A 26,401-nucleotide genomic window follows, 5' to 3' on the forward strand; every position below is an offset into this window, starting at 1 on the left:
AGGGTCAGAGTTTGCATAAATAATAAAAACACATGGATTCATCCTGTATTAATGAGGCTGGTATGTAACCTACAACCACAGTGTACTCTGATGACTACTTGTAAAATAACATGCCAGGCCGCTCCGAAGGCAAAAGTACGTCTAACCCACTATTCTAAGGAGCTTGGAAAGAAAAGCGTCTGGACTTTTTTAAGTTTCTTGAAGACGTTTAACCTGTAATCCGATTAGCTTATTCAGTTCTAAGAGCAACTGGTGTACGCGTGGCACAGCAAAGAAGAGCCATCTCAACGGGACAAGACTCAGCTGTTCATCTGCATCTAAAGGACAAACGTCACTCTTTCCTGGATGCCAATTTTCACATTTTGGACAGAGAAGACAGATGGTTTGAAAGAGGAGTGAAATAAGCCATCTATGTCCACTGTGAATGGCCATCTTTGAACAGAGGTGGTGATTTACACACCAACTGTCTGCCATCTATAATCCTGTTTTGAGATCCCTTCCCAGACGCCTTAACGCCCACTCACATCAGTATATCACATGATAGGGTGGGGCTAGGTTTCACTATGGGTTCATCAGAAACCTTGGCTGATTGTGACCTACACCCGTTTTCACACCTTGGCTCCTGTGATTAGGTAGGGGATCAATAGGGCTTAAAATCTGGGACTCTACAACAGTTGCTCTTAGAACTGAAGAAGCTTCTCGGATGAGAAATGGAACGTCTTCAAGAAACTTAGAGAAGTCCAGACGCTTTTCTTTCCAAGCTCCTTAGACTACAATGACCTGGATGACTGCAACCTTCACAGAAATACGTCTAACCCAGTACTGCTTTGTTTTTAAAGCAGACGCTTTAAAAACTGTTCAAAAATGGAGCAATACTGCCCTCTTGAGGAAGTATGACGCACTGTTGAATTGAAAAGACCTTTATTTTTCAATTTCACCGAGACAATACACATTTTTCTTGAAAGCTTTTCTCAAGAGGATGACATGATAACGCATCCACAATCAAAAATTGCAAAAATATATCCTGTTTCCCTTTCATCGTACTTGGGTTTTGCTGTGTAAAGAATGAACAAACTATGCAGAGATGAATTCAATAAAAGAACAAACACAACATAATAAATACATTTGCTCTCCTAGCTAGATCAAATGCAGTGATTTCTAAAAGAAGAAGAAGAAGACGAAAAAAGGGTCATTTCACATTTTATCATGGCTTTTTTTTTTTTTTTACCAATACCAAATAATATGTGGAAGTGGGTTGCCAGGTTGGAATCAAAACCAAAACATAAAAGTCCAGGCTGTTCTTTCAAATGCACATGTGAGCAAATATCAAGCAGCTTCTATAATTTTGGAAAAATCCAGCTTGTCCTAACTGGAATAGTTACGCATTTCAAAAGGCATCTGAGATTAACTTTATCAAAAAAAAGATGAAAAAAGCACTTTGAAAGTGGCACAGTGTTAAACTACAAATTTATAAATACTGCAGCCCCAAGTGTCCTTTTTCCAGAATACCGATGATGGTTATATGTAGAATCACTCTGCTCTTTGAATGAAAGGCACCTTTAGTAGTTAGCTACTGTGACAGTACAAAAAACAGACAGCACTTGAAAAGCACCTTAAAAAAAATCAAAGGTGTGGTTTGCCAAAAACACATTTAAATAAATGGAACATTTATCTTCATGATACTGTGATTTTGCCCAGGAAGTTTCACCTCTTTTACGGTTTATTTGATCATTGTAAAAGGTTCTTATTTGTAAGTGTGAAGCCCTTCATTTAATAGAAATAGTTAAATTGCGACTTTAAACTCTCGTGATCTAGCTGGTGCTCCATCCTGCCAACAGTAGAAACATTTTAGTACCTTTCTTGTGCCAAATACAAATAAACTGTTTTGTATTTTTAAGAGCCTCTTGTGTTTTATTACCACTGAAGCATCTGCTGCTTTTTTCTAGTACCAGCACAAATGCTACGGGTGTTTATCGCGTATTTGCTTGGTTGCTCAAACCAGTAAATCTTAAAGAGATCTGGTCCTGAGAAGATAACCAACCAGGCACATTAACTAAATGATCCCTTTTCTGTGTACTGGGGCTTAAGGAATCTAGTTCTGGTAATACTGAATGTTCAAAGCTGGTGCTTCCTGGGCTTACAATTTTCCCCTTCCCCAATCATCAGTGCAGATAAATGTATCTTTCTTGGAAACTTTCATATGTGCCGAGACAGAGGAAATGTTACTAGTCTAAAATCCTTCAAATATATCAGAGTACTGAATGAATTAAAAAGAAACAAAAAAGTGATGATTGCAAAATAGCAAAAAGACCCCACCGTCTATTTGCACTGACAGAATCAAGAGGACCTTGGTTTTGCAATGATTTCTGCAAATATTCCTCCTGATAGTGGTGCTTGCTAGGACTGGACGTGATTATCTGACAGATAACGAAACGACAAATGAAGCTAAAAATACAAAAACAACACAGATAAGACAACTGCTGCACAACACCTATCCAGTAACTGAGCTATCCTTCAAACTAAAAAGACATTTACAGAAACAGTCTGAGCTGGTTAAGCAGAGACAATTTCAGAACTGGGGTACCAGGATTGTGGAAATGTCAGACATAATGTACATGTCAAGGCAAATATTGGCTTCATTCTATCATTTTTAGCCACCTTTAAGACAACTGTTGTTAGTATAGCTACACTGATGCAAATGTCCAGAGAATACTGAAATCTGATCTGCTTATTTGCACTTTAGGCTAATTCGGGTGAAATAAAATGGCAGGTGGTGGTTAAATGAAAACATCTAAAAGTCTCGCCAGCAGCCACTAGAGGTCAGTCTGCTCCTTACACGCAGCCGAACCAGAGTGGTTTGAACTTAGTGAGCGACCTACAGTGCCATACTCCCTGTGGGGCTAACAATTACACAGTAAAATTTATAAAGGCTTTGCTGTCGCATTCAGCAGAATAATATCAAAATGTAACACCCACTCAAGTAAATTATGCTCTCACCCCATTTTTTTTTTAAAATAACCAAGGTGTAAACACAGCATGCTCATGTATGTCAGTAAACCTGTCACAAAATAAATTGGGAGAGATTTCTGAATCAATAGTTGTTTTTTTCCTCACTAGACACTAAAAGGCAGTTCTTGGTACTGTAGGCTACATGTGGGTGAAAGTGACAGAAACTGTGCACAAGCACTTTCTCGAAAAACCAACGTTATAGCACTGCGAGGAGTCGTTTTGTGGCATTTCAACATTTCTCAGAAATGAAACAGTACGCTAGCAGAAAGCTACAGGACAAAATCCATCATTGAAAAAGCCTAAAGAAGCAGATTTTAAAGAGAAATCGACTTTTCAGGGTCTCAATCCTGCAGAAAAGGTGTCTTGTGTTGTTGTTGTCTCGTCGTAATGAAATATAAATTAATTAGTAAATTATGATCTAGTCTAAAGAGAGAAACTGTTCATGGCACGGTTCTATCGCTGTCAATATGGGAGCTGATCATTGACTGATCAATCATCATTTGACTTTCTATCAGCAAAAAGCGCATAAATTTCTCTATTTTTAAATATAAAGACTTTAGTAGCATTTGTTTCCCCTCTAGGACTGATTGTACCATCACTTTTAATACTTAAAAATCAACACTTTTTTTAAGGTTTTTTTTTAGTTCAGATGGGATAAAGGAGAATTTTTAGGCTGGAATGATCACACCCATTGGCTTTCACCGTGTCACGTTTTACAGCAGAAAGAATCCAGCGGCAATCACAGCTGTAAACCAGATGGTGTCGAAGGGTAACATCGGATCATGAGTCCGTGGTCTCGGCCCACTTTTTGGGAAAAAAAAGAAAAAGAATAAAAGAACCTCGCTCCTCGATTACATCAAGACCAAGGAGTAAAGTGAATAGTGTCTCAGCGGCTTCAGGACCCATCCGGGCAGTCTTTGGGTCCGTTAGGAGTCTTTTGGTCCAGTCGTATTACACCCTGCCGAAGGGCCGAGGCCGATCACTACGAGAGTCCCTGCGCTCTGTCGTATTCTGTGATCAGGCCTTTGATATGCGACAGTTTCTTATGGAGGTACTCGCATCGCTTTTTCTCTTCCCGATACCCAGGAAACTTCTGAAAGAAAGAGGAAGAGAGTCCAGTTAGATGTTGTTGGCTTCAACCTGATTTTATGAGAAGATGCTTATCTTTGCTTATCTCTGATTATCAGTAGATAAAGAATTTTTAAAAAGAGCCATCGATGCATATCAGCAATAAAAAAAAGGAATGGTTTGATATGAAGATAACGTGGCTAACATTATCTTAGATGATGTCTTGAGATAACTCTTTTAAAACCAGAATATGTTTTTGTGGTTCTTGCACACCACTGAATAAAAGTGTTTAGATAAAAAAAACAGCAATAAGTCTTACTTTTTTGTACTTGCGATACTTCTGTAGTATTTGTTCCTCCATAAGCTGAAAAAGCAAATATAAGAAAAGGTGTTAGTGTGCCATATGATCTGATCTGTTTTCTATTGCGGTGATTTACAAGAAACGGAGCAGCTAGAGTAGCCTCCAAAACCGGACAGTACCTTGTACTCTTGTGTTCCTGGAGAGAGAGTGTTGATCTTTGAGCCCAACTGAACAAACATCTCTGTTATAGCCCCAATCCGGTCATGAAGAGCTCTGTATTCATCGTACTCGGCGCAGAAGTCCTCATTATACTTCTGACGCTGCTCCAGCGCAGTTATGATGCTGTATTTTCTAAAGAAAAGGAAAGAAAGAGAGGAAAACATTGACATTTTTTTTTAAAAGCCAAGAAGCAGAGCCATCATTTCCTGTGTTTCCAGTAGGTGGCACTGCACATTGGCAGATTTCAAGGCCCGAAATGTAACTGATTACAGCCTAATATGTTGACCAGATGTACGAATAAAAAGCTTTTTTTTAAAGTAATTGTCAGGGAAGCTTTGTGGCATGTTATTTAGATGTGCATTTTTTCACTATATATAAATATTTTGAAGCTGAACTTCAACAGTCAGCCAGACTCTGAAACCTAAACACCTCAGTGAGAGATGAATCTCTTCTAAATCTGGTAATATGACATAAATAACAAAGCCGGACACAGAACATATTCAATCTTACGTTAAATAATCAGGCAGATCCTCTGCTGTGCCACAGCTAACAGGTGTTTTCTCTCCCTCATGGCCTGTAGATAGGAAAAACACACACATCGAAAAAAGGTTAAAGCGCACTGCCAATGCAAATGTGATAATGTGGCCATCATATCAAGGCTGACGGACTCATTTATCTCTGTGTCTGATAAGATTTCCGAGCCGAGGCAAGCGGTGACGCCAGCAGCCCCGAGTAGGAGGCAACCGCTGCCTGCTGACTCGCTCGACCGTAGGTCACACAGCTGTTCCACAGTCAATCATCAACAGGCTAAAGACAGGGTGACAGTGTGCGAGTTTTAACCGCTCATCTAAAATCATTAAAATTGAGAAAAATATATCGATTTCTCCTTGTGGTCTTCCAGAAACAACATATATAAAATATAGAAATTCTAACAGCTGAAGGGTTTCGTGGCCTGCACAAATAAGACTATAATGATTGGTGGCTGAACAATAGGAAACGCGGAGGGTGACAATAACATGACATTTTATAGTTTTATTGCTCTTTACCTTGGAGATTTTCTTGATTCTGCTTCAGGTCTGGGCTAGTTTCTATCCAGTCTGCTTTCAGGCGTTCTCTTTCTTTGTCTTTGTGTTTTTTGGATCTTTTCTTTTTATGTTGGCTGTTGGTGAACTGCTGGTCATTGCACATGGAGGTTTCAGTGTGCGGAGGCTTGGCGGTGGGTGCAGTCGGAGCTGCTTCAGTCCTCTCCGCTTTGGGAACCGTGGATGACCCGCTGAGTTTGTGTGGCGAGTACAGACCGTTTGGGCTCCCCTGAAGATGATTGTTGGTTTTGTCAAACTCTGTTTTAATGTGTCCGCTAGAGTTTCCATGACTAGAGGAGCTACGAGCCCCATTGGTGCCAAAGTCAGCATGGGAGGGCGACTGCAGAGGCTGGCACTTGTCTAATAGCCTTTGTCTTTTGGGGGTTTGAATGTTGGATGGGTCCAAAGCTGATGGGCGTTTCTGGGGGAAAAGAAAACACAAGTTTGCAAAGTATGATCAGAAATATTCTTCTTACTTTATGGTTGCTGTTTTTTGAATTCATTTTAATTCAAAGATTGGCCCATTTCAAATGCCTTTACATCAATAAAAAGCTACAGCAAGCAGCACTTTTGCAAAAATTCCACAATATGCCAGTCAGGCTCTGGCTCAAAGGGAACAAAATCATCTTAATAGCATAAATTCACACATTAAATTTGTTTAATTTTAGATTCACTGTGGATGGGTTGAAGGCTGCTTATGTGAGAAACATGTTGTTTGATGTTTTCTCTGCCGAGACTAGTTACTTGGTGGAGTCTGGTTGTTAACAATTGCTCCTTGCCAGGAAACAATCTGGCACATAAACATGTTAATCTACCCAGATCCAGCTACATGTGCTAAAGGGAGAAGTTCGCTGTCAAGGTCTTGAAGGAGAAAGGAGCTTTCAGCTGCAGTTTGGTTAAGTTTAAGTGTAAACAAAACTGCAAAGTTAAAGAAGAAACAACAGCATGAACAACTTTTTAAAGAACACAAAAGAAGAGCATAAAACCTTGAAGGCTAACTTTTCCCTTATTTAACATAGAGGATACAAGACTGGTGTCAATTTTTCCATATGCCCAGAGCGATATGGAAATATGCATTTCCCTAAATGTCAAACAATATCCATGTTTACACGGTGTACTGTCAATCTGCATAAGAGGAAATTCCCTGTCTATTCTTAGTCTAATAAGACAGAAGCAACAGGGGGGGGAAAAATTACGTTGAATTACCACAGAGAGAGTTTTGGCAGGACTGAGCTGTGAAGGAGAATCCCCGGGGGTTTTGTGGAATGAATGGTTGGACTGGGGACTCTTCAGCTGGCTGCTGTGGAGTGGCTGAAGCTTCCTGAGGAAAGATTGAGAACACAGCACCTTCAGTTGGACAGCAGCTTCAAGGTAAATTGCCTGTGAAGCTAAACAGGAAGAGCCAGTATATAAGTCACAACGTTTTCTTTGGCAGATTCCTGAGCAAGCACATGAGAAATTATCATTTACTTTGATGTGGAGATGACAGCCTTTTCAGAGAAGCTCTAATCATCAACCTTACAAAACTGCATTTTTCTCCCTCCTCGTTTTGCTTTTTGCACGTTTCTGTGGCACAGTTCGTGTCTTCGGTGATGAAATCCACAAGGGGGCAACCACAAAGACAAAACACAGGCCGGTGTAAGAACAATAGCAGCTGATTTAACCTCTGTAAGGGTAAACACTATTTTCTGGTAATCTGCTTCCTACAGCTCCTTCCTCAAACAGATGCCACTGCATAAAGTCACTTCCCCCAGTGGTTTCAAACCTCTTCATTAATGCGCAGTGCAGTTCAGAACAGATTAACATCAAGAGGTACATGAGAGTAGTAAGAAAGCCTTCACAGCAAGGACCTTCCCCAATGCACGGATAAACTACAAGGAAGAAGCGTACAGTTTGCACAGTTTACAGTATGTGCACAGCGTCACAGCTTTATCACACTTGGCGAATCATTCGATGACTACAATTGTAAGACTTTTACACTCAGTGGGGGTGGTGAAAAAAACAAGGGAGATTGTGCAATCAGACAACAGCACTTCTTCCAAAATTCTCATGAAGCACATGGCCTGCATGTTGGCTGGCAGGCTGAGGAAATGCACGAGGGGTGGAAGCTCACCATCAACAGCTCAGCCTTGCAACTCTGAGCGCTCCATGCTAATGCCATTTGGCAACACGGCGCAGGGAATATTTTTCTGCGCTTTGATGTGTCCATTAAGCGATTCATCAGTGCGGAGAAGTAGCTCATTTAGTAGCTCCTCTTTCAAAATGATCACAGCAGACTTCTACATCAATCCATTGGCCTTTCGGTGTTAACGCCAGCACTGTCACAAAGCATCTATCGCTTTCTTCTAGCCTTATCTGCCTACGAGAAGTCTCTGAAAATCTAAAAAAGAACTTGGGGTAATGGACATATGCTTCATTTTATGCTGCCAGTCAGACACTTATATTCGTGTGATAATGGACTAAACCCAGCAGGCAGTTAGTTTAGGATAATCTCCTTCCAGCGCCCCAGTTTTTGTATAAAAAAAGGAATAATATATTAATTTGTGAGATGCCAGTGGGTGGATATTTTATCTTTACGCTGAGCTGAGCTGGTTGTTTACCCTGTTTCAAGTCTTAAGCTAACCAGTTGTTGGTTTTCTAAAACATTTTGCTTTTTAAAGTCTCTCAATGGAAAAAATACCTGAAAACTTAATTCTCACCTGATCAAAAGTCGGTGGATGAGCTGCTTCTCCTCTTCTAGATATCCAGGCCATTCTCTCTGGACGTGTCTGTAGAGCTCATCCTTCAGAGAGTAGCTGTGGTCTTTAGGGCTCAGTTTAGCAACCTGAAAACCCCCAAAGATTTCAGTCAATCCACAGGAAAAAAGAGATTGAGTATAAAAATAAAATAGATCCAGCTGCGTTTGGCTTTATGTGTAAGTAAAAACAAAAACTACCTGTGTCTGATAAACAGTTTAACCCTAATCCCGCTGATACAAATCTGCCCAAACCAACCACTTTCAATTTTGAAAGTAGTCAGATCCCAGCTGGAGACAACACGCCCCCCACCTTCCTGTCAAAACACAATCTTCTCGTCCAGAGATAATTAAAGCAGAGCCCTAATTACAGCTACCAGCGGCGGCACAGTCTCGATGATTGCAGTGGGACACTCAAACATTGTGAGCACAGGAAATATGCCTGAAAGAAACTAAACTGACGTCACTTTCTTTTTTTTTTTCAAGCACAGTTTTTAGCTGCATAACACTAAGCTAGTTATAGCGGGTGTATAAATAGTAGTTTACTAGTAAATTGCATGTTGGGCTTTTAGATAAGATAAGATAAGATAAGATAGAACTTTATTAATCCCTCGGGTGGGTTCCTCTGGGAAATTCGACTTCCAAAAAAAGCACAGCAACGACCGAAGTTACAGTTACAGAATTGTTATATATATATATATACACACACACACACATATATAAATACAGAGACAAATATAAATAAAATATACAAAGGGGATAAATAGAATAAATAGGAATAAAAAATAAAAATACAAGTGAATTGCACATTTCAAGTATTGAGTCTATTGCACTGTTGACTATTTACAAAAAGTATTGCACAAGGTATTGTACAGTGAGGTGAAGAGGCACTACAGCTTAGTTGTTTTATTTATGTTTGCATGGTCAGTCTTTAACCTGATAGGAAAAAAAGCAGCCTGGTTTGTATTCACCTGAATTTTTTTTTTACTTGTTGCATTTGAGGAAATTTCTCATTAGTGGGCAAGGTGTTTACATAGCATTTTACCAGATATCTCACCTCTTCCAGTACTGAGGTCAGGTCAGCCTTGTCCTTTGGAGTTGCCCGCTCCCTATCCAGCCACAGCAGCAGCTCGGGTTTCCTGTAGGGCTTTAAGGCCAACAGATGAATGATGCGATCCCTCAAAGGCCGGTGTGCCACAGGGCTGGGAACCAGGCTCCTCTTGTTGTTGGGGGAGTGCTTGTTGTTGCTATCTGAGCTTGACACCAGACCTTGTTTCCGCTGGACCTTCACACACTTGCCTAAAGTCAAAACAAAGCAGCTTACTTTGATTAGAGATAGGAAATTAAAAGGTTATCGGTGTAATAATCTCAGGCTGATGAAAGGCAATACAGTCGCTACCCTGTACAAAACTTACAGATTATAACTGATCTGATAACAGGATTCACAGTATCCTGTAATAGCGCAGCCAACATGTTGGGGCTAATCCAGTCCTCAGGCCAGATATTCAAATACAACCTGGTTTTGAAAGACCAACCTGCGAGGGAGTAAGTGTCGCCAGTCCCCTTAAGTGTAACGCAAACGAAGCACATGCACGACTTGCAACGCTCTCATCCTAATCGGGAAAAAAAGTTTTAACGTGTAAATAATTTAAACACTGCGCTCTCTGCACATATGCAGAGGCAGTGTTCTTTAGAGTGGAAAACAGTGAGTGGGTTAGATAGCACGCTTAGCTGCCGTGTAAACAGGAGAGCGTTTAAACTAAAGCAACTAACAGAGAGAACCTTTCTCAGTTGGACCGAGGCAGGCAGTGCTTATGGATATCTACAGACTGTAATCTCATTATAGCTGTAACACATGCTTTGAGGTTGCTGTAGGTCAAACACTAACAGTGCTTTCACGGGGACAGTGTGGCAGACTGTGCTGTATGTACAGATGATGCTTTACAGCACAGTGATAATGTGAAAACTGCTAATATTTACACTCTAACAGTAATTTGCAGTTTTGGCAGTATACAGTATTTCATGCTTCTTGCACAAGCTTGTTCCAACAATTTACCCATGTCGTGTCAATTTTAGGCAAATATCCACCCTGCTCTGAAACAACCTGTAGTGCAACTTTCCAGCAAGCAGCGACTAGAGCCACTGTTTCACAGCAATAAATTAAAGCAGCGCTTCGGGGAAGTTTTAAGATTCTCAAGGAAGCTTTGCTGACTTTCCATTGTGACCTACTAGAGTTTACACGCTTTGCAGTAGTGCGGGTGTATTTCCGCACAATTACCAAACAGCCTGAGATGGAATTGTATGCAGGAAATGGCTCAATTTATTTTTCTTTTAAGACTTTTTTAAGCTTCCAAGCACCAAAATGTGTGTACTACTGAACATAACCAAAGATTAAATCATACAATACAGTCCAAATTATGTACATTTTTCTATTGTAGCCTGCATTTAGGAGTTGATGTATAGACTCTTTTTTTTCCCTGTACAGTGTAACATTACTGTACCATAAAAAGACAGCAAGTTACCGCAAAATAATTGTGCAGTCTCAACTGCATGCAGTGCATACTGCGATCCATTTCTTTCCCTCTCTGCAGGAGTGTCCAGGAGACGGTACATGAAAAGACATGTTTAACTGAAACTGGATATTCTGTAACTGCACCAGGATGTCTCCAGTGGTTTTTGACATTTATTATCTGAATACACACGTAAAAGCCTCAAATCATAACCTAAGCTAACGCTGGGCTTGAATGCCACCAGGCCTCAGTCAGGAGTCAGGCACAGATCACTACAGGTTGTGTGTGTAAATATCTATTTAGGTGTTTTTAGGAAATTTATAAAATGACTAACGTTTCAATTTGTGTAATTACATTTTAGACAACTTCACCAGCATGAGACCTGTTAGCGCATACTTTGTGCAAACTCAATCACATTAATGATGCTGGCAGGGAAACTGGCAAAGTGCCTGAGCAATTATGTCAGAATGAAAGCAAGAAGAAGAAAAAGGTTCTGCTTTCACATGAGTAACTGCAACACGGCACTTTGATCAATTATGTGATAACTTTATTATGTGATAGCACCATATGGTAATTATCAGAAGGATTAAATATTAAAAGGTGGTGGTTTCAAGGCTTTTCGGGAACATAAAAAAATTCCAGTTATCTGTCCTTGATTCCTAAATGCCTGAAGGCTGCTGTGTAAAATGAAGTTGGAAGACACAAGAAAATATCGACGCACGTATTGTAAGAAACGTACTTGGGCCTGGCTTGATCTCAATTGCTGACCGGCTCCAGATGTCCTTCTCCACCTGAGACATGCGCTCTCGGGTCGTCTGATAAGAGTCGTCTGTGGCGCAGACTGTGATCTTGTCCTGAATGCTCCCCTGGCCCTCCAGGTGATCCCTGCCCTCCCTGTGTAAAGAGGGAGGGAGAATTAGGAATTCTAACTGTCACCCAGCATTTTTTTCAGACACCATTAGGTGCTGGAAAATACCAAAATAAGACCAATATTTTCCATTTTTTAAAACTTTTTTATGTTTCCTAAAATGTGATAAATTCTAGACTACTGTGCAAAAAACCTGATTTCAATTACCTACCTTTGTTTACTTTCTACAGTTTTAACTTGAACACATGTCTGTTATTTGAATTACAGTGTTTTAGTAACGATAAAAATACCTAAACACTTACTTGTAGCACATTTGTAAATGATCAACTCCTCTAGGATTACAAGAAATCATCAATTGCAATCCACAGAGTAATATCACCACTAGCTAAAGACGGAAAAGTTGCCAGCATCAATGAATGAGGCATCAATGAGGGAGGCACACACAGACGAGATGTTTGTTTATTTGTGGTTTATCCATCACAAGCTGTTCGATAAACTACATTTTTTGGAGATATGTTTCTTGGAGATATTTGAGAGAGTGCACGCGGTGAAGCTGAGTCAACAAACAGCAGTCATTGTGCGGCTGTTTTTGTGCACGGCCTGTGCTTTGGCCGGGTTTTCCCGCGCCGCATCACATATAAACACCATTCCTTAGTCAGATAAAGAGACAGTGAATCATTGCTTTTGTACATATGTATATTTAGTGATGTATATCTTTCTCTTGTGTCTGTTTCACCGTGCACATCCTGCTATCCCTGGGGCAGGGATAGCTCAGTAGGTAGAGTGGTGGCCCCATGATCGGAAGGTCGGGGGTTCGATTGAACAGCTACCCTGAGGTACCCCTGAGCAAGGTACCGTCCCTACACACTGCTCCCCGGGCGCCCAGTGGCTGCCCACTGCTTCACTGAGTGAATGGGTTAAATGCAGAGAGGGATTTTCCCCACGGGGACCAATAAAGTACACCTTCTTCTTCTTTACCCTCGCGGAGCGTGGCAGACAAATAAAGATAACATTAAACTTGCTATGCCACCTTGAGTGCAATTAAAGCTTCCCAGCAAGTATTCAAAATAACATAACAAAAGGACAAAGAGACAGATAACCCCATCGCTGGCTCACCAACTTGTTTGACTACAATAAAGTCGCAAATACTATTGCAAACAAACATACTGCCAACCCTTTGTTCCCTTATGCTCTCTCTATTGAAACTGTATGGATCTATCCACGCACCAATGTTTACATCTGACATTTGGTAAGACATAAAAACATAGAGCTGATATCTTTGATTAAATTCCATGTGTCATTCATTTGTCACTTATATCCCATCCATTCATTTTAGCAAAACATCAAATGAACAACTGAAAGGAAAAAAAATCCTGTCATTGTTCCTCCATGACTCTGTGCCAAATCTGGTCCGGTTACCAAGTTAAATTCTTTATAACAAATATTATGAAGGCTTAATGACTGTATTTCTAACAAGCTGCTCTAATGTAACCTTTTAACAAACCCTTTAACCCGGCAAAGCATAAACACTACTTCTCTGTTTTCAGTTACGTGTGGTCACACCTTTGAGGTCATGGTGGCACGACAGCCTCTGGGTATTTTTGTAGTTGAATAGAGCCTGACGGTGATTCTCTGCCTGTTGTGGTACTATTACCAAAGAGAGAGGCCACTGTTTGGCCTGGTCCTGCGGTCTCACTCTGGTACCAAATTTACTACAAATTCCATTCGTGGTCGACTCTGGAAAGAGTTATGTGTGTGTTCCTTACCCTGAGACATACTGATGAATGCAGTCGAAGCTGGACTGAGGCTTGTCTTTGCTGTCACTGGATAGGTAAAATGAGAAGACTCTGAATCCATCTGGAGACTCGGGGGTCGGTGCGGGGATCTTTACGTACTATCCGAGACAAAAGAAACAAAAACCATGAGTTTTAAAAAACATTGATTTACAGAGTAAAGAAATGCTTATGATCAAACGTTTAAAAGCCGGTCCTTGGTAATCATTAACAGTTCGACAGTGTTCTCTGACATGCTTGAGTGTGTGTGTGTGTTTGCGTGTGCTAGCATTGCTAATTTAAGAGCCGTGTTATGCAACGACCATGTTTTATCTCCCCCAGATATAGCCTCAACTCATTCAGTGTTATCTCAAAAACACTACCCAAAGTAAAGCAGCCAAACTTACAAACTTTGGGGTTTATTTTCCTGATCTCAGTGACACCTAAATAATCTTTTGTTTGCGGCCCATAACAAGAGGCCTCCCAGGTCACGTATGATGACCTTTAAGTAGTCACAAGAAGAGCCTGTTCGCGAGGCACAACATAACAAAAGCACAGTGGACAACCTTTTCACTCCGGCGATAACCTCTTCTGTCACAGACTGTCCACGGCTCTGTTCCAACAAAACAAGCCAGCAGGTTGAAGTCTATTACTTTTAGAAGCCTGTTACATAAAATGACCTGAAAACCCACTTCCACTGAAAGGATAGTTCAACTTAGAAAGTCATTAACCAACAGGTAATATGTCCTTTAAAGCACACTGGGTAGTGGCTCTCTGCTACACTGCCTGCAGCTGTGTTTCAGCCTGAAAATGGGCAGTTTGGCACTTTTGTTGATAGACTGTCCTAGATTCAGATGAAGCCCGTGATTATTGCCCATGCTTTGCAAACACGAGTACGTGTTCACTGATGAGTAGGACTAAATGTTGTTGTTTTTTTTGCCTCTTCAATGGCAGATCCAGTAAAACTCCTCAGGCCAAAGCATGCAGTAGTTTCTTTAAGCACAAGTCTCAAGAAAAAACAAATGTCAGTCAGATGGACTTCTTTAGTTACCGTTCATGATTGATTGATGATGAGCTGACTGAGCTGAGAGCGCTGTCCCCCTGGCAGATGTGGCTGGCAGGACTATAGCTGTCACAAATGCCCAGTCATGCAGCAAAGCCATAAGCACTTTTTTTGCAGCAGGGAGCCAATGAACAGCTCTTCTCCTCCACACCCCTCCTCCTTTTCTAAAAACCCAAGGCATGCCATTCACCCCACCCCCCATCTGCCCCCAGCTTTCCCTCATGCGCACCCATGTCAACACAAAACGCAAAGCAACACACAAGGCCGGGGACAGTTGAGACTCACAGCTGACCATTAATTTTGACCTATTTATGTCTGACCGTTAACATGAAGAGGTAAAGCAGAGCCCTGCATATGTCGGCTTTGCTCCCCCCCCCCTTTAACAGTAATTAGAAATGATCAGCCAGAAAAGCATCAAAGTGAGCAGGCATAAGAGGCGAGGCACGTCCTCGGGACCAAAGAGTAAAGTAGTGGCTGCCACGACCAAAATTATAAGTCAACAAAAGTCGCAAATTTGTTTTTAAAATCAGGGTACGGCTAAACAAAGGCTTTGGGATAAAGTGAGGTTGCACTTGCACATTTAGCATTGCAATACTGCCACCACGTCCCCTTTTTCAGTCACTATGAGCCCCTCCAGCCATGCATTAGATCTGCCTGTCACCCCCATCGGTGCCACCTTGCACACTTCACATTCTAATTCTAATCAATGTCACTTAGGTCAGACTGTTTAGAGGTCGCCCCCCATTTCATTCACAGCTTCCTTTTCAAGCTTCATAACCATATGTCTTTTAACCCATTAGTTCCCACTTCCTGACTTCTCGAGGAGAGCCTTTCTACGTAGCCGCAGGATAACAAACTTTAAAGCGCCAGACGACTATAAAGCCTGAACAATAACCATAGCTCAGTTTATTTAAATATCACAAATTTACAACAAACATCAACCTAATTGTAAGGTTTGTATTGTAAGGTAAAGCTCATACAACATTAGAGACAGAAACAGCAACCCAATAATCCCCTATGACCAAGCACATAGTGACACAGATGTTTTATACTGTGCTTACTTGCTTTCTTAAATTATCAACTAAGAAGACCGGTGACACTCATACCTTAGAATATATATGAAGCTACAGCTACACCAAGTAGCTTGCCTACGTTAGCAATAAAGCTCAGAAAAGAAAAGAGAGATAATGTATCTATAGCTAATCAGCAGTAATTGTGGAACTATCACATGACCCACGGTCTCATAATTCCAAGAAAAGCTATCAACCTATATCAGACAGGAAACAGTTAATCATGAGAAAAGGTTAGCTGGTATCAGTTAACTTGTAGAGGCTTGATGACACTTCCTCTTTGCTTTGAGAAAGTAGGAGATCTGAAGAATATCACTGAGTATGCAAGATTAATGCAAGCTTGAATATCAATTTATTTGTTTATTTGTTTTTGCTTTTTGTAGCTAGTGAGTGATATCATGGATATTTTCAATGTGGAATATGTCCAACTAAATAATTGTCTTGAACTTCTGTGAATAAAAAACAGAAACCAAGAACTACAATTTTAGTGCAGAAATTCAACCACCCTTTTATTTTAACCCTTTTTTTTTACATTTCGGAAAATAAGGTTTGCGAGGCCGCGACAGATCATGATGAAGCGCTCAGTAAGGGTAAGTCGCACTGAACCTAAAAATGCGAGTCATTTACTTGAAGAATTTAGGAGTCACTGTCTGTTATTTTGTAGACACATCTGCAGGCACTTGTCCTTTACAGCTAATCACGTATCTGCGTCTTTGGTGCCTCCTGAGTTTGAACAAGTCTCAGAAGGAAAGTGCACAAACATATGCCTAATATTATTTCTTTAACTGCTCAAAAATGACTAGAACAACACTGCTGCTACTTTCTTACCAAAATTGATTGTTTGAACAATAAGTTTTTTGTATGTTATCTTGTAAAAGCTTAGAGCACTAAATAACATTTTTCTCTGACTTGTTACCTGGTTAAATTGCTACTTTTTTGCTTTATACCAACAGCAACTAGTAGTGCTGAAGTATCAGCAAATACAGGTTTATCTGTTTATAATTTTAAATGCTGCAGAATACACTAATTATCACAGTCAAGTGGACTTTTGATGTGGTAACTCAAGGATAGAACTTGCACCAACAGGTCTGTTATCCCAAGGCTGCTGTCAGTCACGTAGTAGGTGTAGATTTACATAGAGACGCTGAGTCATACACATATGGAGCTTTGGCCTGATCCCCTGAGGCCGCCAGTGTGTGTGTGTGTGTGTGTGTGTTGTCTTTTTGTCTTTTTTAGGCAGAGGAACCTTCACACCCTGACGGGTCACACGGAAGGAGAGAGGTCAAATATTTGACTGTTTCGGTGGAATGTCAACAGAGAGGCTATTATCAGTCAGAGCTCAACGCTCAACGCTGAACAAACAAAAATACAAACAAAAAGAAAACAAACTATCCAATCAAAAAAAAGAGTGTAATTGGAAATTAATTATAGAAGATCCACACACAGCTTTTATATGCAGCTACTAACTCAGAGATAAATGAGTAGCTAACATCACTGAAACAATATTTACTTCTTCGTGTGCTTGCTGCTAATGACTTTTCATTTTAGTTCAGTACTAGTGACAAACTATCTCTAAACATTTTATTCTAGGGGGTTTAGTTGTGTTAGGAAAATATGTCAATTGAATTATTAAAAATGCGCTGTTGAATGCCATTTGAATATTTTCTGACTTCTGTCTTGATTCCTGCTGTAAAAAGTTCATAATTATGGAGATAACTATTAATTCAGGGTTACTTGTCCGGTTCAGAACGTGGCAAAGAATTCATTAAATTGCTTATGTGCTACAGTATTCCAATTATGATTGTCGAGTCCTTTAATCTGACGATTAATTAATCAGAGAAAAGCTTAATCGGGTATTACTATGATCAGAGCATGCTATTAACACGTGTCAGTTTAATATATTTGAGCAGCTTAATATTAAGAAGCACACAGCGGTGAGAGCTGTGTGCAGCACTGCTTCTCATTATTATGGCGAGAGTAAAAGTTTAGCTGGAGGACAGTTACAGTTCGAGCAACAAAAAGGCGAGCCATAGCACCTTGTCAGTGCGGCCCCCCCATCGAGCGCACGGGCTAGTACAATAACTGCCTCTGTGGCTGTAGCCCAGACACATCTGCTACTCCAGGCCCTGTGTGCGGAGATGTCAAATACTTTCAAGCTGTTTTAAGGTGTGAACTGGACTGGAACAGAAAACCTTGGCAGGGGTCTCAGCAGTTGAACAAGGACAAAGGGCACCGATGGTGATGTCCTTGTAAAACTTCATCTGTAACTCCTCGAGCATGTTTAAACTGCTCATCTTTGATGAGGTTAAACAGAGTTCTTAACCCTGTCTTTGTGTGACAAGAGCGAGGGGGGGAAAGGGATCATTAATGAGATCTATGTTTGCCCACCTCTGTGCTACGCGCAAGCCAAACATCTGCAGAAAAAGATGAGAGGATAGTTTTTCCTCTCTTTCTTTCTTTTCTTTGCTCTGCAGACGAATGCGAGGAGGCCAAGGTTCCCAGCTCTGGTATTTGGCATGGTGGCACTGAGCAGGCGCCTGGATATGTGATTTACTCTGAAGCCTCTGCCTCCTGCCCCTGTCTGTACTGACACTAGTAACCATTGTCTTCTCATCTGAGCCTACTCAGCCATAGCTGCTCTGTGAGCTGCCCATCTTTTGTTCTAGCTTCTTCCCCCACAAAGCTGAGTGCAAGGGCCTGTCGGGCCGCCTGGATTATTCATGAACAGCAGGGACGTGTGGCTGTGTGTGTTGTTGGGTGGTAAAGGGAGGGATTGGGGGTTTGGGTGTGTGCGTGGAAGGGATGGGGGTGGCGTTGACTCCCAGTAGAGCCAGTGCATGAAGGATGGCCCTAAATAGTCTTCCTTTAGGAATGTGTATCTCAGTAGAAGAGGGGGATGGATCCTGACTGGAATTAGTGTACTGGTTACGTTTCTTTTTTTTTTTTAAATACAGTTTAATATATGAATGTAACTTAAGATTGACAGTAATAATAAAACAAAGGAGAGGAATTTGTTATTAACAATCATTTGTTACAGTGTGAGCAACATATCCACTGTGACAGTTATTAAAATCAAAATTACATACCCTCAAAGATTCATTTAGACCTCTTACAGTGTGAACTGAGCTTTCAGTGAGGGTGGATGGATGTGGCGGTGATGCTTGAGGATCTATTCATCGAGGGGGGTTGGTAGATACAGGAAAAGCAAAAGAAGCGGGGGTGGGGACTGACGGGAGTTGTTGTGGGGATATGGGGATGGGAGACTGTCGAGCAACCCCCAAGGTACTGCCTGTTATGCCAAGCAGAATCAGTCTTTTTCCAAGAAGCTGAAGCTAATCTGTCATCCTCAACAAACGCTCCCTATCTCAGCACCCCTGACACCCCCACCCCTTCTTTTAGGTGCCTTCCTCTTCACACACAGAGGGATGGAGACGACACTTAATAGCCTTCAAATGTAGAAGAGCTAGGCTGCTGTTTTCTCTCAACACAATATGTAAACTTCCCAAATAAATAAATAAAATCTACTATACACATGCAGATTGTGTTATTCTGCAAATGTGTTCCCCTTATAATCCAACAATCCACTGCAATCACTCTGCTTACACTCCCATTACTGGACTGGTAATCCTATAACAATTCCCTGCCTTGAAAATGAGGTAAAACGAGCAAATAAACATTAAATATCTCCAAAACTTTCAAAAGAGATGAGCTGCAAGGCTGTCATTTTGCAAGAACTGGAATTATCACTATACAGGTTCATACTTCTGACTTAAGCCACTTTAAGAACCTTGATTCTGGTGGCATGCAGCATGACCTACAGCGCAAATCATCCCGGAAAACAGTCACATAATCTGATGAATTTCTTTGTGGAACCACGTCTCAGTTTCTGGTGCCTTGCAGATATTTTTGTTAATAATTTATGGTTGAAGGCTTTACTTGTTCACTTTGGGGATATGGAGCATAATTTAACAACAAATAAAATCTAAATCTGCAAATCTGTTTCAGTGGAGTCATGCGTTATTTCTGAGTTTCCTAACAAGGCACTTGCCTCTTTGGAACGTAAATGAACTGCATAAAGACGCAACACGAATGCAAAACTATTTGTGTTTCTAATCCTGAAAATTCTGTTTGACTCACTTGCACGTTGCCACCTTATTGCCTGTCCAGCTTGAGCCACTGATTCATCTTTTCATCACTCTTGTAAGCTTAAAACACCGGTGTTCTTCAAAAGAAGCCAAAGAATACAGTAATGACAGAGAAGCTAACTAAAAAAAAGTCCTCTTTAACCCTAGGATCTCATGGGGCTTGTTCTAAAATATACTGTATGATCTAAAAATCCCAACTGCATCTGCACAAACACAGTGGGCCTCAAACGGGCAGAGAACAGAGGGACTTTTGCTTCGCTTAACACATCTGGATGAATAGAGCGGCGTGTGCCCTTTCAGAAACACGTGGGACAACTCTCCCTCTCACCGCTTTGCCACTGGGAGAGGACAGCTCTCAACCACATTCCTGTTATTGTTATTCTAATTAGGTCCCAGAAAAAAAGGGGGGAGCGAAAAGAAAAAAAAGGATGTGTGGTGTGCATGCACACATACACTCTCCCACAGTGGAAGAGCTTATTTGCAGTATGAACGCGAGGCGAGGCAAAGTGGTGCGGTGACAGGGGAATAGAGTCAGAGCAGCCATGTGTGAGATAGAGGCCCTGATGGTCTTGCAAGGATTCAGCCAAGGCATGGGGTGAAATGGCACAATAATCAAGAGGACAGGCGGGAGGGAGGAAGCTAGCTCTGCCTTCACACGCAGTCGTCGTGAGGATATCTTAAGAGCGCCTCTGCATTCCCTCTCATCCAGCGCCACTGTCTGTACGTGACAGCTGTGCACATGAAAACAGAGCCATAAACAAAAACAATTACTCTGGCAACTCCAGTTGACCGTTTATGCACTGCAAAGGTAATAAAACCGACGTCACAGCTGACACGGCACATCGCACACGCGTTTAAACGAAATGGCAACAACAGACGTATTAGACTCATCAAGCCTTTTTTCAGTGCTGCGGTATAACATCGAACAACTCTACACTACAGCTTTGCAGGATAATAACTGAGATTTCTTATAAATGTATGAAAACATGAAGGTGCGCGCATTTAATTAACAAGCAGCTAACCTTTACCTATCAGTAGACTTTAGCATGTATTAAATAAAACAAAGGCCAGGTTCTTTTCTTACTAAATGGATATACGTCATGCCAACAAGCAGGCAGCATTGCCAGTAGCACAGGAAAATAAGCACTGGGATGTGAAATTCCAGACCATGGGAACCCAGACCAGCTCCGAATATATTCCTTAATCCTAGTGATGACTTTTAAGGAATCCAGAATGTTTCTTTTCAAACTCTCTTCTACAATGTTCTTATTGATTCATCAAAATATGCTGTTTTTCCTTTTTTTTTTTTTTTTTACCGTTTTCCACTCACTGCTCCCAAAGTATTGTCATTGATCAAACTCACTCACTTTCCTTTCCTCCAACAACATGCAGTTTTAAATCTGTTTGTCCAAATTAAACAAGTAAAAGCAGGGGTTAGCTAGATTCTCCTGTTTTTTTTATAGTAATTTGTGTTTCATAGTTGCCTTGAACACCAGATTCAGAGTCCTGTTGTGTCTTTCATTGCATGATTACAAGCTTGGCAGACAATTTACAATAGTAGGGCAGAATGCCGCAGGGACAGAGGGAAAAGCAGCCGAAAACCTCAGCGTGCTATTTCTTGATAGGAACCCTGGCCCCTGATACCACGCAGCCCTGGACTGACGCCAGGACGGTGATTTGGAGAATTCTTCTGGTTTCTGCGGCCCTGGAAGTGCCCTTTTTACAGGAAACGTGACATGAGCCAGCAAGGACAAACATCAGAAAGAAGGCAGTCGTGGCTTTTGTGATCAAGCTCTACAGTTGGCAGCTGTCAGCAGACGCATGACCTCTTGGACCTCATGTTGCTTTTGGGGAAAAGGATGTGATCCAGCTAACAGTTAGCAAGTGGAAAGATAAGGGGAACGTCTACATCTGTGATGGTGAAACCCTCCAACCGACACAGATACTGGATGTCCTCTTGGTCTGTTATGTGCCAGACTGCCATGTTAACCAGCATCCTCCCCCCACTAACGGCTTAATATGGCCTCCCCCACCACCAATGGCTGCCGCTACCTCATTAATGCCCAATCGTCCAGCTCTGGGACTATTGTCGGAGGGGGAGGGAGCCCATGCTTGAATTCCGCAAAGCAATTTGAATATGTAATGTGCCAGCCAAGATATAATCACCAAATCCTATTCAGTGATTAAAGCACACTTAAATTGCACTCACTTAACATTGCTACACAGAAAGATGCAATAAGCTGGTTAATCTGCTGCTGGCTTTACAGATGTTCCTTTACATGTTTACATTCATCATTTGCACTTTGAACATATTTTGCACATTTTCTTGGGTAAAAATTCCTCCACTTGTTTACCACCCCTGCTTGTCAGATCTTTCATGTCTGCGCAGAGACAACAGGCGTAGAGACATGGGGGGCTCCCTGGGGTTTGCCAACTCCCCTTCCTCCTCCCCCCTCCAAAAACAAAGCCTCCCCAGTTACAAGCCTGACCCAGTAACCTGGCTAGCAGCCTCGGGGTGTAGCACACCCTGTCTTAGGGCCCATGTGAGCACACAGGGCTAGCATTTGTGTACAGAGCAAAGTCACTTTCGTCAATGCAATCGGCTCTTATGGGGATTAGAACAGCTCCTTTTAGACAGGGCTGATTGTGTGGTAAATGTGTAGAGGCCTAGCAGGCAGAGCTCGGGAAGGTGTAATACTGGCCGGGCTAATCTAGCCGGACACAGGCATCTTTCTATACAGTCGCTTCACAGGAATGGCCTCTTACTTTCAGCACCAAGCCATGATATGTATCTGATTTCTGTACATATACGTTTAGAGAAAGAAACAGTTGACACAACTTATTGTGACTTGGAAAATGACTGACACCTTTCCCTCAAACTAGGTGCACTGACTGCTGTTATTTTCTTCATAAAACAATTCAAGGCAGCAAAACCCATCGACCTATGACAATAAAGTCATCCAAACATTTGGAAAATCACCACCTCTTCAACGATGTGTTCTTAAGAATCATATAAGACATCTTCCAGAGGAACTGTCATAAGCGTGCTCCACAACAAATCAGAAGTAATTAGAGCGTTCAGGTTCTCAGACATCAGCGGGAGAGTATGCAAAACATCTTACCCCTTGGCTCCCCTTGAAGCAAATCGCTGGCTGATTTGATAGTGATGCCTGAGGAGAGAGAGAGAAAAGGAGACACTGGTCAGTGATTGAATCAACAGCTCATGCATTATGAGTAAAGAAATACCGCCATTGTTTCTAGATAACTGCCGCTTGGATTAGGGAACTTAAAACACTAAAATGTTGCCATCACTCCCAGCTGCTCAGATGCTTCTTGCTTTAATCAGAGGAGAGTAATGTGAGCGTTAATCGTTCCATATCCTTCAAAAAACTGTGCTCATGTCAGTCGGCTGGCCGAGCGCGTTTGTGCGCGGGTGTGCGTTTCGGCTGATTTCCCCTCTAAATGAATAAAAGGCTAAAAAGCAGATCCCAGAGGAAAGACAAAGTACGCTCTGAAACCAATTATATGTCTTTGAAAAAAAAGCACTTTTACAAGCCTGCACTGTGCTGGAAATACTGTACTGGTCTCCAAGACCACAGTGAAACCTGGCTTAAGCTCCTGAACACAATATTGTTTCTCTCCCAGCTAAATGATAAAGAAATATTTGAAAAATCCCTTTAAAAATGAAGCCTGCTTTTGAGTCGACACGACTCCCAGTAAATAGCTGGAGACTGTTATCCACGAAACACAGCTTTGCCTGTGATTGACAGGGCTCGTAATTTATTATTAACAGCTTTGAGAAATGTCTTCGCTATTGAGTATTGTTGTAATTTTCTTCATAATCCATTAGCTTTTAATATTGAATGGAATAATAAATATTAAAGCACATAACACAGCCGTAAGGCTAAATCTAACTTGTTAAAGGTCCAGATTTGATCATTTACTCACTAAAAGAGTCGCTGTTTGACAGAATTGAAATAATTGGTTAATTGAAGTGCTTTTATAACACGTAACTAGTGGTTTTACAAATGTCAACAGACTGTTTATTTATTAATTAGCAAGATTTCTTTGAGGGGGTTGCCAGGTTGAGGAAAAGCCCTCTGACTGATGTTTATTGTTCTACCGCAGTGGCATTTAAATCACATTTATTAACAACTGCAAACATGACGGCTTATTGGAAAACGAAGACTAATGGGTGTTTAGTGACGGCTCGTCACATTTAAATAAAACTAAAGGAATTTATTACAACTTGGGAAAACATAAAGTTGTTACTGATTTGTAACTTGAAGTATTAGTAAAAATGTTATTGACCTTTAGTAAAACCACTGTTGTTTGCTAAAATGGCACCTATTACAAAGAGCTGCAGATTAATTCATCAACATAAAATAAGCAATTGTTCTTATTTTTGAGCAGAAAGCAGCAGTGGTTTTCCTTGTTTCCTTAAATACCTGCTGGTTTTTGGTTAATTATGATTTTACAATAATGTTATAACAGTTGTGACAAACTGTTATAACATTATAAAATGGTTTAGTGCATTAGATCTTCAGCTACAGACCTTATTTGATAAGCTTTTGTAGTTTCCTTAATAAAATCATTCTCTAGCTTGTGCTTTATAAAAACACATGTATGAAAAGCATAAATAAATCATAACTAGTAACAGAAACTCTCAGGTTGCAGCTCCTTGGGACAACATCTTTCACAGCTCAGTGGGAGACCAGCAGTCTAAAACCGTATTTACTATGGGTGGTCTCTGACTTGGAAAACTTTTGCAGTAACCTCTCCTGCCTGCCTGCCTGCTGTGGCCTGGGAGAAGCTGTCAGGTCTATGAGCTCTGGAGTTTACTCTGCTTCACAGACCAATGAGCTCCGGAGATGGGCAGGCGTCCAAGCGCGTAAAGGTCAAAAAACAATACACAAGAGCACAGCAACAACTTGCAAAACCGTGCCACGCCGACCCAATGCGTACTACACAGCTGATCCACCGAGTCCCAAATCCAGAGTTAGTTTTGGGCTGTTGTCTTTTATGGTCCGTGACCGGAAATAGACTTGTTTTGATGGTTAAACAGGAAACAAACAAACAAGAAATATATTTAAGCAAATATGACTTCAGTCATAACTGGGACTAACTGTCTTATCGAGCATTGCTCTGGGAAAGACAATTTAGACAGACTAAATTATCCCGGTCTAATCTAATGGACCATAAAAACAATAAAGCAGTCTCCAGATTCGGAGCAGTCGAATAATTTGCTTGATAGCTTGTTCATTAATTTATTCATCAGAGCGGAATAGACAGGGGGAGAAAAAAGCCTTTTAAAGAACATTTAATGATCGGCAGGGACAGTAAGTAGTGCGCATTTGGAAACGCAAAGCAGAACTTATGATACCAACAGAGGACGGTAGTAGTCCCCAACCACATTTTGTTTATAGGAAATCGCCTGCGTTTTCCCATAATCTAAATGTACATATATTTTTAGATCTAGTGTACTGACACACGAAAACAAAACAGCGAAAACAAGCCCAGGGGATAACCACAAACCTTTGTCATAAAAGAAATCTAATACCTTTTGGTTTTCAAGCAGATTACGATTTGATAACTTCTCATTTTCTGTTCAAAACAAAACAAATTTCTCGGATTACAGGAAAATTCAGTCACCAGAGTGAAATGATTTGCTTGTTATAATCACAATAAATCATGCTCAGCCTGCCTTTTACTGTAACACAGCCAGAAGAAAGTAACGCAGTACACAATTATCTACCAAAACGCTTTTGTCGACAGCATTTGAACCGTCTGTAATCGGGATAAGTGGGCAAACTTCACAGTTTTCTCCCTAAAATAAGGAACTGTCTTATTTTCATGCAGGTCCCGGAGTTGGGAGGCGATTCAAAAACAAGAAAATATAGAGAGGAAAAAAGACACACAAACTCCAAAGTTGGTGAACCTGATAAATTGTCTTACCTTCAAGTTCTGGTAGGCTTCGAGGGTCCGGATGGCGGTGTCAGTGAGCTTGACGTGGTACAGAGTTTGATTCGGGGTGTTTTTGTTGATTTTAGCACAGGAGAGCCCATACCGATGCTCCTGTCTCAGCGCTGCCATTTCTACAACTGAGAGCTGCTGCTGGCGACATTCTGCCTGAAACGTCACCGAGGAGACGACCGTCTGTGGGCGGAGCTAACACACACTTACAGGAGCACGCACGCACGCACGTACACACGCGTACTTTCGCTTTCGAGAAGTTCCAGTCGTCGGACACCCCGGTCTCTTTTTATCTGCTCTTTGATCCGTTCGCGGTTTGGGGTTTGGTCGAAGTTAATCTCATCCACCGGGGTTTTGGTAAATGCATGTCGTGACTGTTTGCAACGTTAGAATAAGGTAGACTATAAAAAGTTACACCTGATGGGATGTTAGCTGTAATTTATGTTTAATTTCAATAGCATATTTTCGAGTTTTAACTGCAGACAGCAGACAAGTATAATAAATAGTTAACCTGCCAGTCCTTATATATATATATATATATATATATATATATATATATATATATATATATATATATATATATATAT

At 41.1% G+C, this 26,401-nt stretch overlaps 1 protein-coding gene across 1 annotated transcript; it reads right to left on the reverse strand.

Moving 5' to 3' along the window:
* Positions 1 to 904: 904 nt before the first annotated feature.
* On the reverse strand, positions 905 to 25,965 carry LOC146569664 (RNA polymerase II elongation factor ELL). Its single transcript, XM_085282108.1, has 12 exons — positions 25,797 to 25,965; positions 22,964 to 23,011; positions 13,558 to 13,685; positions 11,663 to 11,817; positions 9,471 to 9,712; positions 8,379 to 8,503; positions 6,886 to 7,000; positions 5,644 to 6,100; positions 5,108 to 5,171; positions 4,558 to 4,729; positions 4,397 to 4,441; positions 905 to 4,102 (listed from the first exon to the last, which is right to left on the reverse strand). The coding sequence occupies exons 1-12, from the start codon at positions 25,932 to 25,934 to the stop codon at positions 3,992 to 3,994; spliced, it is 1,800 nt and encodes a 599-aa protein (XP_085138234.1). The 5' UTR covers positions 25,935 to 25,965; the 3' UTR covers positions 905 to 3,991.
* Between the last annotated feature and the right edge of the window lie 436 nt (positions 25,966 to 26,401).

Source organism: Mchenga conophoros, linkage group LG7, assembly GCF_057382185.1.
Source record: "Mchenga conophoros isolate Kocher_MC1m ecotype Shallow Benthic linkage group LG7, M_conophoros_male_GT1.1, whole genome shotgun sequence".
Lineage (NCBI taxonomy): Eukaryota > Metazoa > Chordata > Actinopteri > Cichliformes > Cichlidae > Mchenga > Mchenga conophoros.